Source organism: Phalaenopsis equestris, unplaced genomic scaffold, assembly GCF_001263595.1.
Source record: "Phalaenopsis equestris unplaced genomic scaffold, ASM126359v1 Scaffold000002, whole genome shotgun sequence".
NCBI classification, from domain to species: Eukaryota; Viridiplantae; Streptophyta; class Magnoliopsida; order Asparagales; family Orchidaceae; genus Phalaenopsis; species Phalaenopsis equestris.
Window position 1 is genome coordinate 54512165 of NW_018164444.1, and position 15047 is coordinate 54527211.

Consider the following 15047-nt stretch of genomic DNA (forward strand, 5'->3'; position numbering starts at 1 on the left):
ATTTCCGGTAGATTGGCGCGGTGGTGGGAGAGCGGCGTCCCGCGATTTCGATCGAACGCCGAACGCATATAGTAACCCGCTTCCCATTTTTCCAAAGCTGCATTTTACCCCATTGCCCTAACCCAAAAACTTTTCGCCCCCCTTCCTAACCCGATCTCTCCCTTTTCCTCCTCTTTGCTGATCAGTTTCATCGCATGGCAAGATCGCAGGCGCAACACTCTAGTTTCTTCAACCTCGATCGCATTCCTCTTCTCCGACCACGTTCCTCTTCCCCGACCGGTATTCTTCAACTGCTTCCAATGCAAATCCATTGCAAGAAGTTGCAGGCGCCGGATAAGTTGAGAAAGTACTGACATTGTTTCATTTCTCACCGAAATGTTTTGTTCTAAAAAGATGATTGATCCTCTGCTTTCACGTAAGGGAGAAGGTTTCAAAAGTTAGAAAAAATGAAGAAAAGCATGTGAGAGGAATCATATTGATGCCTATGAAACTTTTTTTTCTTCACTCTTTTTTATTTAGTGAACAATGTAGCTGAAATTGTTTTTAATCACAATAAGAAAAGTAGAGGAGGAAGTTTTTTCTTAAAAAAAATTAGGACAACCAATAGTGGAGAAGTAGTTGATCTTTCCTTTAAGGAGCAAGAGGTGAAGAAGGAATTACTTTGAGAAGCAGGAAGAATATTTGCAAGTTATTTTAATTATATGGTCTAAGTATTTTTTAGGTTAAAGGTGTGACAAAAAAATAGAGTATGATGAACTAGCAAATACATCAAGAACATGAAGGTTAAGTTTGAATGGGTAGAGTAATGATTTATTTATTTTTATATTTTGATCTACTCCATATTTATTAATATCATATGGCTATTTAGTATTTTTATGAACTATTACCAAATATGTGCCTTCTGAAACCCATTATTGAACAACATTATTCCCTTGAATGGATTATTGCAATACTAACTAACGTTGGATATATATGTATGTGTATGCATATGAACAATTTAGTTGCTTCTAGTCTTTTATCTAAAATTTGATTAGAAAGTTTTCAGTAACAATTTGGAGTTTCACTAATTCATTACATATTAAATTTTGCTTATGGAGTTACAAAAATTTCTTTGTTACAGTCTTTTTTTAAATAACTACATCAAACAGATAGCCAGCTTCTTCACAGCAACTTTCTGGGGCAGCGCAGCTGCAGCTGCGCCAAACAGACCCTTAATTGTTTATGTTAAACTGTTAGTTCTACTGTTTATCTTTTGCTTCAGTTTAAATGTTAGAGTAGTGTCTATTTTATATTTTTATTGTTATGCATGTTAATCATATGTTTAACACTACTCAGTACTGGTCTTTTCTACTTATACCTGTACTAATTTCTCTGCTTTAAATTTTAAAGTTTTTCTTTTTCTTCATGAACTTTCCTGCTTTAAATTAGTTTAAAAAAATTAAGTTTGGGGAAGACAGAATATTTTTCTTAAACTAAACTTTATTTGTCCTTAGGGAATTATATTTTTCAAAATTATTTTTAACATAACCTGTGGTATGTAGAGTTAATTTTAAAAAATTATATTTTTGATTTTATGAAGGTTGTAGAAAACTTAAGTAAAAATATTTAATAATGAATCTTAATTCTAGAATTAAGATATTTGATATGAAGGGTTTAGAGTTATGTTTTTGCTATTTAAAATAAAGAAAATTGTATTTTTAAAAATATTAAGGGTCTTAGATTTATACTTAAAGAGAAAGAATTGAGAATTTATGAAAAATCTTCAAAGCTAATATAAATTTGTTAGAGTAAAGAAAAATGAGATGTTTTTAACTTTTAGAGGAGGATAGTGAAGTTCAAAATCATTAAAGACTATTTAAATATAATAATTCTCACATGACATATGAAAAAAAAGAAAAGAGATTGAAAATGATCCTAAAAGAAAAATAAATAGAAAAGAAAAAAAAGAATATGTAAGAAAAAGCTTAAGGAGATGTCTAATAAAAAATTTTCTACTTGAATTATCTTAAGGAAATAAACTTGGTTGCATTTCTTAGACTTAGAAGTTTAGCAACTTTACTAATAAAGTTCTCATGAAATTCATTTTCTGATAATTCTTCTAAGTATCTTAAATATGATAAATTGCAGTTATTTTTGAAATAAATAGAGAATCAGAACATTTAAACTTGACTGTTAAATATTCTTATATTTTAGTTTTTAGCCTCAGTTAAAATTTTTTTTGAAAGTTTCACTATAGATTTATAAAGCAGAAATTATAGAAATCTTTAAGTTAAATTTACTACCACATGTTATAAAATTTTATATAGTATGAGTTACTTGAGAACAAATAACGTTTAAGTTTGAGGGAATTGATCCACCTAAAACTAACCTGCTTTTAGTGCATATTTTATAATCGTTTTATGTACATTTTTGATGATATTGCACTTTAACGGAATATATTTTATATATTTTTGATTTCAGGTATATAGAATGAACATTTAGTGAAAATAATGACAAAATGGAGCAAAATTGAAGATTCTTGTGTGGCCCTATAGCCCCACCCCTTGGTGTCATGGAGACATACGAGCGGGATGGGCTTTATAGCGCCTCAGACTGGCGCTATAGTGCCAGTAATTACCTTTCTATAAGATTCATTAAATTTCACCGAATTTTGGAGGAGTGTTTGTAGCAACTCTTGGTTATTTTCCGTTTTCTATGTGATGAGAAGTATTTGGCCGAATTTAGAGACCTTTTGGAGCCTCACAATTTCAATTGGGCTGCAATATTGAATTGGGTTTTTCATATTTTGTGTTTAAGTGTAAGTGTGAGTGTGTTTGAGTGTGAAAAAGTTTGGAGCGCTTAAAGGAAACTCTAGAAGTTATTACATAATATTTTTGTAAGGGTAAAGGTTTTCCATAATCCAAACTCGTTGTTATGTTTTATTAAACTTTTAGTTATTACTTTTTATATTTTTATATTTTTTTAACTCTTTAGTAGTAATTTTTAGTAAAAATATCATTTTAGACCTCTTATCTGTTTAATTTACAATTTAAATATAAATTCTGTTAATTGATTTTTTGAGTTACCACTTTCCTCGTAGGATCAATACTGAAGTTTTTAAAGAAAATCCTATATTAATTGAAACGGTACATATACTTGCATAACACCCATAGTATGAAAATTTGTTATATAATTCATAAGTCATTACATTTGTTCACACCAACCGCTAGATATAATTTGAGACATTTTTCTGGCAAAATTTTGGAGATTAAAAATACACGTAATTGCGGGTTAGGTCAAGAACCTTAATTCACCGATCTAACAGAGGCGACACTACTCTTCACACCGAGCTAGAAGGTAGTTTCCTAGTTACCAATGGATTTTGGTGAAGGGAAGGGAAGGAACCCATGGATAGCAAGGGCTTGCTCTTTGCTTCTCTCCTCGGTGGTGGTGATGAGTGGATCCCAATGCAGGAGAGGCCAAAAGCTTTCTTCTCGGGGGATTCTCGGTTCGCTCTCATTGACCTGCAACGAGATTGGTTCCATCGTTGTTTGGGAGTGGATTCTCATGCTCGGAGCTTGCAGACACCCTATGGTTCGAGAGTTTCAAGGATAGGTTGGTGGCCTCAACCCCTTGGAGTTGTGCCATTTGGTTGATAGGTACCAGTTGTTAGGGATGGCGTCATCCCACTATCTGTCCAATCTATGCCTTGACACTGTGACAGAAGTGCGTGGGCGAGGAAAGAGGCGAAATTTGTAAAGGGCCACATGACAAAGGCCTTACGGCAGGCGGGCGATGTTAAGGCTGGTCTTGCAGAGGGAGAGACTTGGGCATGAGCTTCAGAATGACTCTCGACATGCTGGAAGAGAACGACATCTTATCCGTGAAGGTTACTTTGTTAGTCTTTGTCGAAGTTCATGCTAGGCTTGGATCCGAGTTCACCATCAATCAATTCGTTCGATTGGGGGATGGTCGACCCGAAATATGCAGACATACATGAATTCACCAAGTTACTGTCGGTTCCATCCCCTTCAACTAAGAAACCGGTCATGGATCGAAGGGAATCGGTCGAGGAAGGCTGTTCTTCGACTTCTTGTCCCTAAAGTTCTGATGGTGATGTGAAGAACTTATTATTATTATTATTTTACTTATTGTGAAGTGAAGAACTTGTAATCAAGACTAACGGAAACTTGTAACGAAGACTGATGGAAATATGAATTTTTGTTCTTTTTCCTTTCACATCTGTAACTTTCAAACATCTCACATTTTCCTCTATCATTTGTTTTGTTGTGATGATGTACTTGAGCATTTTTTCTTTCCTTTTTTCTCGTGGAAGTTTGGTAGAGGCAGGTTTTTAGGCTGCTTGCTTTGGAGGGGAGTCTTCAGGTTGCTCGCCTCGGAGGGGATTCTGTAGGTTTTAAGTTCTCTAGTCTCTTGGGCTGAAAGTGAATGTGGGGATTTTCGAGTTCTTGTGAATTAAGTTATATGTACGATTTGCAATTTAAGAACAGAAAATTCTCAAGCATTACTCAATTTCTTATTATGCCTATTTGAACTTAATAAAAGAGGTTTTTCTATCAAGGAAAAAACCTTTTTAAGTTGTTCTCCCTCTAGGTTCTGGGTATGTCGTCAATCTTATAGGTTTTGGGTCGATACGCCTTTGGGAAGACCTTTTTGGAGATGATGAATGACCCAATCCATGTTTGGTTAAGCTTGCCAACTGCTTGTTCTCGAGTCGCTGGATCGGATTTTTGGAGAACGAGGTCTCCTGGTACGAGTGTCTTCTCCTTTACTTGCTTATTTAAGTATCGGACGGTTCACCTTTTGATTTCTTCTTGGTGAAGGGTCGAATTGATGCGAACCTCTTCGGCTAGGTCGAGAGCGAGTTTGGCTCCTTTGTCGTTGGCTTTTCGCAACTCCGCTAAGTTTTCTTCGTCAAAGGCAGATGTTGTGACTGTCCTTTGGCTGCGGTGACTATACTCTATTGGAAGCATTGCCTCCATGCTGTGAGATAGCATGAGAGGAGTTTGACCCGTCGCTGTTGAAGGTGTTGTTCGGATGACCCACAGTATCGATGGCAAGAGATCCACCCATTTCCCCATTGCTCTTTCGACTTTCTTCCTTAGGAGATTCAGGATAATCTTGTTGGGTGCCTCGACTTGGTCGTTGTTGCGGGGAAAATGCACATATGCAAATTCTTGATTTACTTCTTGGCTCTCGCAAAAGCTTTTAAGAGAAAACTGGGTGCCATTATCTGCTACGAGAATTAAGGGGAGCTCGTATCGACAGATAAGTTCAGTCCAGATATAATTCCAAACTATGGTTGCAGTGATTCGGGCCAGCGTTTTGGCTTCCACCCATTTGAGAAGTAGTTAATAACAACTAGGAGAAATTTACACTGTCCAGTGGAGGGTAGAAAAGGCCCGAGAATGTCTAGCCCCAAAATGGCAAAAGACCAGGGACTTGTTATGGGTTGTAATTGTCGAGTCGGTTGATGTTGTAGCGGACCATATTTTTGATATTGTTCACCTCTTTTTGCGCATTCTTCAATGTCATTGAGAAGCGTGGGCAAGAAATATCATTGGCGCTGCACTCGGTAGGCCAAAGTCATTCCTCCCGAGTGGACCTTGCATTTGCTCGAATGTATTTCGCGGAGGTTGTCCTTAGCTTCAACCTCCCCTAGGCACCTTATGTATGGCGAGGCAGCGGATCTCCTGAAGAGCATTCCTTCCATCATCAGGTATTGTGCCGCCTTGATCTTGAAACGCTTTGGGTTAGTGACCTCCTCTATCAGCTCCCCAGTTTCGAGGTAAGGGATGTATGGGTTTATCCAGCTCTTCGGTTTTTCGGTGGACACCTCCATTGCTTCAAGTTCTTTGATTGTAGGTCGGACCAATCGTTAGGATGTTTCGCCTCCCTGTTGGGAGCAATTGGACTGGAGATTGGCTATTAAGTTTCCCTCCCGCCCAATGTGGTTGACTCGGAAGCTAGCAAACCGTTCGATCTTCGCTTTTACCTTTTCAAGGTACTTTGACATCATCTCATCTTGGGCCTCAATTTGTTTGACTATGAGCTGCGAGCCTGTCTTCACATGAAGGTGGTGAGCTCTCATGTGGTATGCAAGGCGTAAGTCGGCGATTAGCGCCTCGTACTTGGCTTGATTGTTAGTAACGTTGAAATCTATGGCGATTGAATGATAGTGATGCTCACAAAATGGGCTATTTGAAGCGAGACCCAGCCCCGAGGCCATTTTGTTGGAGGCTTTATCGGTGGATGGTGTCCATACATAGTCTTCGGCGACGATTCCTATATTCTTTTTAGACGGTCCGACGAAGTTTGCTAGGAAGTTTTCCACCGCGGGCTCTGATCACCGTTCAGGGGGCGTAGGAGATGTCGAACTCGCTCAGCCCACCACCCATTTGAGTAGTCGATCCGAATGTTCCAGGCAAGTGAGGACTGTTTTGAGAGGGTGATTGGTGACGACCTAGATTGGATGTATTTGGAAGTAGGGTCGGAGCCTATTGACAGAGATGATGAGGGCAAAAGTAAGTTTTTCCATGATGGTTTGTATGATTTCAACATTTTTCAGGACTCGACTAGTGTAGTAGAGAAGGAATTGTTTTCCCTGTTGTTCCCAAACTAACACCGAGTTGACGACCTCTGTCCTAATCATGAGATATAAATAGAGTTCCTCGTTCGGTCTCAGATTCTGGAGGAGTGGAGGTGAAGGTAGGGAGTCCTTGAACCTTCTGAACGCTTCTTCTCACTCGACGATCCACTCGAAATGTTTGGCCTTCCTCATGATTTTGAATAATGTTGCACATTTGTCGCCCGACTTGGAGATGAATCGACTAAGATCTGCTATTCGGTCGGTCAGCCTTTGTAGTCCTTTAGAAGTGGGCGGTCGAGGCTTGTATTGTAAGTTGGTCGCGAGTCCACTACTAGAAACTTCCATGTTTGTGAATTGCATGTCACCCTCTCTTCAGATGATTAGTAACGCTATCACTCTGGGGGCTTATGTTCTTTCACTCGAGATTCCAAAGAGTGGTTTGGCTGGTGTCGTGAACTAGTTGAATAGAAGATTCATCTTGTTGAACATTAGTTTGAACAAGATGTTCACTGGAGTGCCAATATCGACTGAGATACTACCAATGCGGTAGTTGCTGATCATGGCGTTGATGGTGATGGGTTCATCGTATCAATCAAGAATAATTGAAATCGGGCAGAATTAAGAGTTTCTTTCTTTAAATTGTTATATTCAATTTCTTAGTTTAATTGTACATTTTTTTTTAGCTGAATATTTAGATTAGGAATATATATTATTTTGTTGCCTAAAATAAATTGTACAAATTATTATTTATTGGAATGAAAGCAAAGGAAAAAAGCCATTCGATCTATTTACTCAAAAGTTTGACATGGTATCAGAGCTAGGCCCTAGATTACATTTCAGCGTCAAGATCCTCCCTAGATCGTCGACACTCGAGGATTTCCGGGTTTGGACGGGTTTGGCTTCAACTTTGACACTCAAGGATAGTCGGCATGCTGTTTCTTCAGCTTCGGCTTATGCTTTATCGTGCGGGTATTTTATTTTCGCTCTAAATTTCAGCTTTGGGTTCTTCTTGGCCGGAGCTTTCTCTCCAACTGGTGTCGACAGTAGGTTTTGAAGGCGTCGACTGGATTCTTTTCATTCGTTGGCTTTGACTTCAGCTTCAGCTTCAGCTTCGACAAGTTCTTTGGTCTGAGAGTCGCACTTGTGAGATCTCTTCCATCTCCGAGTGTCTAAGCTGCAAGAATCTTCCTCCGATTATCTAAGTTGCAAGGATCTCTCTCGAATAGTTCGATCATTCGCGAGCAACCCCCACCATTGGCTTTTCCATCACCCGCCCCACTGCTACTCAACGACTTTGCCTTCAAGAATCGGGAACAGGCGGGCGAATTGTTGAGATAAGCAGTAGGTGACCAACAAATCTCCTGTTGTTGAATTTGTAGTTTTCTTTTTTTGGAATTGTCGGTTCTTGGCTTTATTTTGTTTTAGGTTGATCAATTTTGATCAATAACTTTCTGGATAATCAACTTATGATTGACAATTTTATTATAATTTTGTCTGCGAAAATAAATGAAATCTTAGCTATCAGATTTACGAGAAACAATTATGTGGCATTAGAATTTTAGTTCAAGATGCTTTTAAAAGGGAAGGAGCTTTTGGGGCATATTGAGGGGTCTTCTCCAGCACCTACAGAGCCGAAAGATCTCGATCAATGAGAGACAAGGATGTTCAGATTGTTTCCTGGATTTTGGGATCTATTGAGGCTCATGGTGAACAACTTAAGACCCTTTGACATAGCTATTCTCATACCAGATATGATTCAACAGATAATTCTGTCTTTTCTGCTATTGGTCTTCAAGAAAAATGTAAGACTATTACTTATGTTTCTTCTGCTTGATTTGTTTATTCCGACATCACAAATCATATGACTGACACATATGATTTATTACATAATCAACGCCCGTATACTGGTACTTAACATATTCAGGTTGCTGATGGAAATAATATTTCAATTACACAGTTAGTGATATTAGCCCCTCCCTCTGACATGTTTTGGTTTCTCCTAAATTATCTACGAACATACTTTCTGTTGGTCAAGCGGTGGATAATAACCGTGATGTACATTTTTCTCGTGATCGTTGTGTTGTGTATGATCAGATGTTGAGGAAGGTGATAGCGAAGGGGCCTAAGGTGGACATATTATTTCAATTACTTCCTCGAACTTTGTCATTAGCTTATTCAGTTGTTGAAAAAAGGCTGCTGTCTGACATAGACAATTAGCTCATCGAAATAATGTTATTTTGAATCATTTGTTGTAAAGTGATTTTCTTGGTTATACAGATAAAATTTTATTAGCTGACAGTTCTTGTAAATTGGGCAAAGTAAGACATTGACTTTTCCTGACATCATGCATAGTGATGTTTGGTGAATTATACCAATTATTTCAAATGCTCAGTATAAATATTTTGCCACATATATTGACAATTATAGTCGATTGACATGGATCTATTTTTTGCATTTGAAAGCAGAAGTATTTACCGTGTTTCAAATCTTTGTGATATATATTGAAACTCAGTTTTTCACTTGTATTAAAATTATACGGTCTGACAATTGCGATGAATATATGTCTCATGAGTTTTAAGCATTTGTTCATAACAAGAGTATTATCTCACAACGTCATTTGTTGAATATGGTGCGCATATTGCTGTTAGAATCTTCTGTTCCAACTAAGTTTTTGACAAGAACTTTATCTACTGCAGTTTATCTGATTAATCATTTACCATCTCAACAATTGAAGGTTGATTCTCCCTACTATCAAATTTATGGTAAACATCCTAACTATCATATGCTGCATACTTTTGGATGTATTTGTTTTGTTCGTTTACCTGTCCATGAACGTCAGAAGTTGCAACCCAGTCTGTTTGATGTGTCTTTATGGGTTACAACATAATTGTTTTGTGTGTTATGATTCGATTAATAATTGATGACGTATCTCTCAGGATCTGATTTTCTTTAAACATGAATATTATTTTCAACATCATCTTTCGACATCTGACACTGTCATACTTCCTCACTTTGATGATTCTTCTTTTGATAAATAATTCAAGCCTGGTCTTGTCTACACACAACACCTGGCCCCTTTATCTCCAGTTTTTCTCGACCCTGCTCTTGAAAATGCTCCAATGATTCTTCGACGATCAACTCGGCTCATTTGTCCTTCGAAAAGATATGACTATTATGTAATTTTAACTAATACTATAGTTCCAACATCTTATTCTCAGGCTACTAAATAAACTTGTTGGATAAAAACCATGCAAGAGGAACTTCAGGTGCTTCAAGAAAATCACACTTGTGATATTGCTTCATATCCTGCAGGTGTTAAACCCAATGGATGTAAATGAGTCTATTCTCTTAAGATCCAATCTAATGGCTCCCTTGACAGATATAAGGCTAGATTCGTAGCTCTTGGCAATCGACATAAATATGTGATTGATTTTGAAGAGACCTTTGCACCTGTGGCTAAGATGACAATTATCAGTTTTGTTCTATTTATTGCTGCATCTAAAAACTGGTCCTTACGACAGATGGATGTTAAGATTGCATTTTTGCATGGGGACCTCAAGAAAGATATCTATATGACTCCTCCAGGCTTGTTTTCTACACCCTCACATAGTGTTTATAAGCTCAAACGATCTATATACGGTTTGAAACAGGCTCCACGGACTTGGTTTGAAAAGTTTCGCAATACTCATCTCAACTTTTATTTTATTCAAAGTCAGTATGATTCTTCATTATTTTTTTGCAAGACTGACAAGAGAATTGTTGTTATTAGTCAATGTTGATGATATTGTCATCACAGGATCTGATACTCAATTGATGTCTCAGTTACAGAAGCGTCTTCAGGGTTTTTTTCATATGAAGAATTTAGGGTCTTTAACTTATTTCTTAGATCTTGAGGTTCACTTTTCTCCCGCTGGTATTTTTCTTCACCAGCATAATTACACTAAGTAACTCATTGCTTTGGCTAGACTCCAAGAGGGTCGTCTTGTTAATACTCCTTTGGTAAAAATCAACGGAATGATGTGACTTTCTATCTGATCCATCTTTGTATGGACAACTTGTTGGAAGTCTCAATTATCTAACCAACACACGTCCTGATATTTTATTTACCGTGCAACAAGAAATTCAATTAATGAAGACACCTACACATCTTCATTTAGCTGCAGTTTGACGTATTGTTAGGTATTTGAAATGTATTTTTCATCGTGTCTTGTTTTTTTCTGCAGAGCCTCCTATTCGCTTAACAACCTATAGTAATATTGATTGTGTTGGTTTTTCTGATACACGTCGGTTGACTGGTGTATGTTTCTCGGCAACTTTTTAATTTCTTGGAAGAATAAGAACCAAGATCGAGTGTCTAAGTTATCTATCGAGTTTGAATATCGTGTTATGTTCTCTGCTTGTTCTAAGATCATTTGGCTTTGGGGTTTGTTGGCTGAGCTTGGTTTTTCTTAACTTGAGTCTATTTCTCTTTATGCAGATAATACTAGTGCTATCCAGATTAAAGCTAATTCTGTCTTTCATGAGCGCACGAAATACATTGAAGTACATTGAAGTGGAGTGTCCATTGAAGTGGAGTGTCATTCTATTCGAGAAGCCTATGATAATGATGTTATTTCTCTTCCTTATATCTCTTCTGATCTTCAAACTGTTGATATATTTACTAAGAATCTTTCTCGGCAGCATCATCAGTTCCTTGTTGACAAATTGATGCTTCTTGATCAGACAACGTCAATTTGAATTTGGGCAAAGTTAAGACTTTCCTTCTTTAAATTGCTGCATTAAATTCCTTACTTTAATTGTACATACTCTTTCTTTTTAGCCGAATATATAGATTAGCAATATGTATTAGTAAGTTATTTAAAATAGATTGTACAAAATATTATTTATTGGAATGAAAGCAAAGGAAAAATGCATTTAGTCTATTTACTCAAAAGTTTGACACGTCGCAGAGGATCACCTTGGGGAGTAGATTAGCATTGGTGAAGATGAGTGGTGGATGAGTGTTGCGCTTGGGAATAATGGCAGCTGCGTGTAGGTTGCCTGTTCGAAGCTATTTTTGGCTGGCGTGTTTGGAGAGTTCTCTAACTCCTCCCTAGATAGTTGGAACAAATCCAACAATTTGAATGGCATTTTCCCTTACAGGTTCACACGAGATCTCTTCAACCAGAGCCTTCTCGTGTCTCTGTGTTGTCGTTCTGGGCGCCACAAACTCCTTGAGTTTCTCTGCTCTGATTAACTCGACCAGATTCCAGAGGTGTCGACATTCCTTCTTGTCATGGCCATGGTCGCGGTGGTATGCACAATACTTCTTAGGGTCTTGGAGGAATGCTTCAACCCTCATGGGGGGTGTTTTCTTGAAGTATTCTTTCTTTTGGATGACCTCTACTAGTTTTGCCATTGACACCCTCAAGGGTGTGGTCCTTGGTGCCTTGTATTCGTTCTCAGACGGTTGTTGGTTGGTGTACCTCTGCTGACCACTACAATGGCAGTTTCAGTTCATCCCTTTATTCTCTTTGGTCACCGATTGTCCTCACACCCGGAATGGATAGGTGGACGCTGATCCTCTTTAGGTCTCCATTTATTGTTCCGCCGTATTCTCTTCCGCGAACGAAGCTCAGATGATTCTTGTTTATGGTAGAGGTTGATGACATTTTCTTCGACAGTAATGCGTTTATTGGCTATCTCCAGCAATTCGGCAAGGTTCTTCGGCTCCATCAAGCCGAGGACATATTAGAATATCTCTCCTCTCAGCCCTTGAATGAAGGCAGCATGCACCGCTTCGGTCTCTAGGTCTCACACTTGCAACATCTTCTGGAACCGTATGATATATGCGCACTGACTCTTATGTTGCCTCTACTTGATCTGTCATTGGGCTTGCGAACTTCTCCGCGTCTTCTGCGTGCTAGCAAGTTAAGCCACAAACAACCTTTTGAAATTACCAAAGGATGTGGTTACCCCAGCGAGTAACCCGTTGAATCACCTGAGAGTTGTTTCCCTCAGCATGGTAAAGAAAAGGCGCCATTAATCTTCAACGAATAGACCAACGATTCAAAGGACGAGATATGATCGATCAGATCAGACTGATCCTTGTAGGAGTCGAGTGAAGGGGCCTTAAATTTCTCAAGGGGTTATACATTGGATTATATGGGAGGGCCTGGTTAGACATTGGATTATATGGGCTCACGTTGATGTGACTTTTGACTTCTGGTGGGCTATCTTTGACCATGTTTGTTTTACGGGCCATAATATTTCTTTGACATTTGTGCTAACGTATTATGAGTGTACATTATTTAATTAGCTTAGCAAATTATTTATTAGTTATTGGGGTAGGTGTTTAGTTATACTAAGTTTGAGTTAATTAGTCTAATTAAAGTTGGTATAAGTAAATAAACATTATAATCATTTAATTTTTTAAAATCCTGAAAAAAGAAAAAAACAAATAGTTACATTAACTTAATTGTATTTTTCGCCTATCATGCCAAACACTTTTCATGGTTCAATCCTTATAGAATTTAGTATATTCAGATTTATAGGATTTACCAAGTCCCGCTTGCCAAATAGCCATTAAGAAAGCCGTAGGATTTATGTGGCTAGAAAAATGTAAATTTATGTGAATTAAATAACTATTTGGCAAGATTTAGACAATATTTAGCTAAGACTTGCAATCAAACAATCACTCTATTTCCAGCCTTTAGTTTGTTACTTCACTAAATTTTTATGTGTTTGATATGTTGGCTTTTTTTCCATTTTGTAGATTTGCAAGAGAGCTTTCGTGCTTATGAGGATGAGACCAATAAATTTCAAATTTTTGTTCCTGAAGGTAAGCCCTAAGCTGTTAAATAAAATATGGAGTAGTTGTGCCTACTGGTATAGAAAATCTTGTGTGCCATATATTATTTTGTCAAAACTTCAATTTATAATGTGATGATGTAGTCATTAATAATTATGCGCTTTACATTGATCTATTCTAATCTATACCTCGTTATAGACTGCGATAACTGCGATGGATTTGCTAATTTTACCACCAACTTGTAAAATTAATATATTATAATTAATATATTATTTTGTAAATTTGTTGTAAATTTTTATAAATTTACAGTAAATTTGGGAGGAAGATAGGAGCTAATTTTGAAGATAAAGTTCAGATTAGGGGATCTACTAAAGTACACCAAATTTGGAAGCTTTATTTGCATCACCTGCGGTTTTTCAATCTTTAAACTAGATTATATTTGCACTTCAAGCAGCCTTTGATCTTAAAACTTTTGAACTTCTGCTTTTTAGAGAAGCTAAATGAACTTGCTTAGGCAACTTAATGAAATTTCTATTGCTCTTTCTATTCACCTTGATGAATGTCTCCTCAAATAAGTAAATTCACTGGTGGTGCTAAGTTTTTGCCTCATGATTCGATTCACTATGGATTAATTGCCAAATATGTTATTTTTTATCTTGTTTTCCAACCTTTGTTGAGAGGAGCGATTTTATTTTTTGTTGCCGACCTTGAAAACCTGCCACAACTTTCAATTCACCCTAGCGCGGTAAGCATTTTTTAGCTGCAAGAGAAAAAAATGAACTTTTAACAGTATGTAAACTTGCTTTTTGTTCATGTTTTATTTTTGTGTGATCCTTCGTTTTGAGTGTCATGCTTGAAAGAATAAATTGGCTTATTTAATGAAAGATTTAATCTTTTCAATTCATTGGTTTAATTTTTTTTTTTAAATTGATTTAACCTCAAGTGATTTGACTTTAAATGAATTGTTTGAGTTCTGGCGTGTTTTTGTTTCAAAATTCTATGTTGTGTGGTTTTGTAGATATCCAGTTTTGAATTTTGTGCATTCAGCTTTCCATAAACCTTCAATAAATGGGTTATTGATCTATAATTTGAATATTTAAATTATTTTACTTTCATTTGCTCTAAAGTGACTTTTTTTTATCCTTCGGCTACTATGCTATTTTGAAAGCTTTATTTAGTTGTGCAGAGAACTTTGCCAATGCAGATTGGCTATTGACATCACTTGTGAAGGAGTATAGTTACAAGTTTCTACATTGAGAATTTAAGTTCAATGATGGGTAGACCTAGGAAGACTTGGGCTTATTGTATAAAAAATGATCTTAATTTTCTAGAAGTAACTGAAAATGTGACACTGAAGTGGACGCAATGGAGAAAAAGTATTCATGTAGCTGACCCCACGTAGTGGGATTAAGGCTTTGTTGTTGTTGTTATTGTTGTTGATGGGTTCATATTTCAATTGCTTCAATGCATGAGTTCCCAAACTTGGTCAAGCTTGATGAGCTTTGTTTTTATTGCAACTAGTTTTTGCTCGGCTTGTGACTTTTCTAGTATGCATGTTAATGGCACACGCCATGGCACACAACCATGCACCCTCTGTCATTTGCAGGGTGCATCACATACACCACCATGTCATGCACTATTTGCATCATATATGGGCCATGGTGTATT

At 37.1% G+C, this 15047-nt stretch overlaps 1 protein-coding gene across 2 annotated transcripts in view; it reads left to right on the top strand.

Annotated features, from left to right (window-relative positions):
* Positions 1-14812, top strand: part of LOC110018108 (psbP domain-containing protein 3, chloroplastic-like) — a 35917-nt gene extending 21105 nt beyond the window's left edge. Inside the window, exons 2-3 of one of the 2 annotated variants that reach the window (XM_020715350.1) lie at positions 13344-13409; positions 14558-14812. In XM_020715350.1, the coding sequence (XP_020571009.1) occupies positions 13344-13409; positions 14558-14595 (104 nt within the window). In that variant the 3' untranslated portion in view covers positions 14596-14812. The remainder of the gene's footprint in view (positions 1-13343; positions 13410-14557) is intronic. The other variant, XM_020715349.1, reaches the window with a different exon arrangement.
* Positions 14813-15047: the final 235 nt, after the last annotated feature.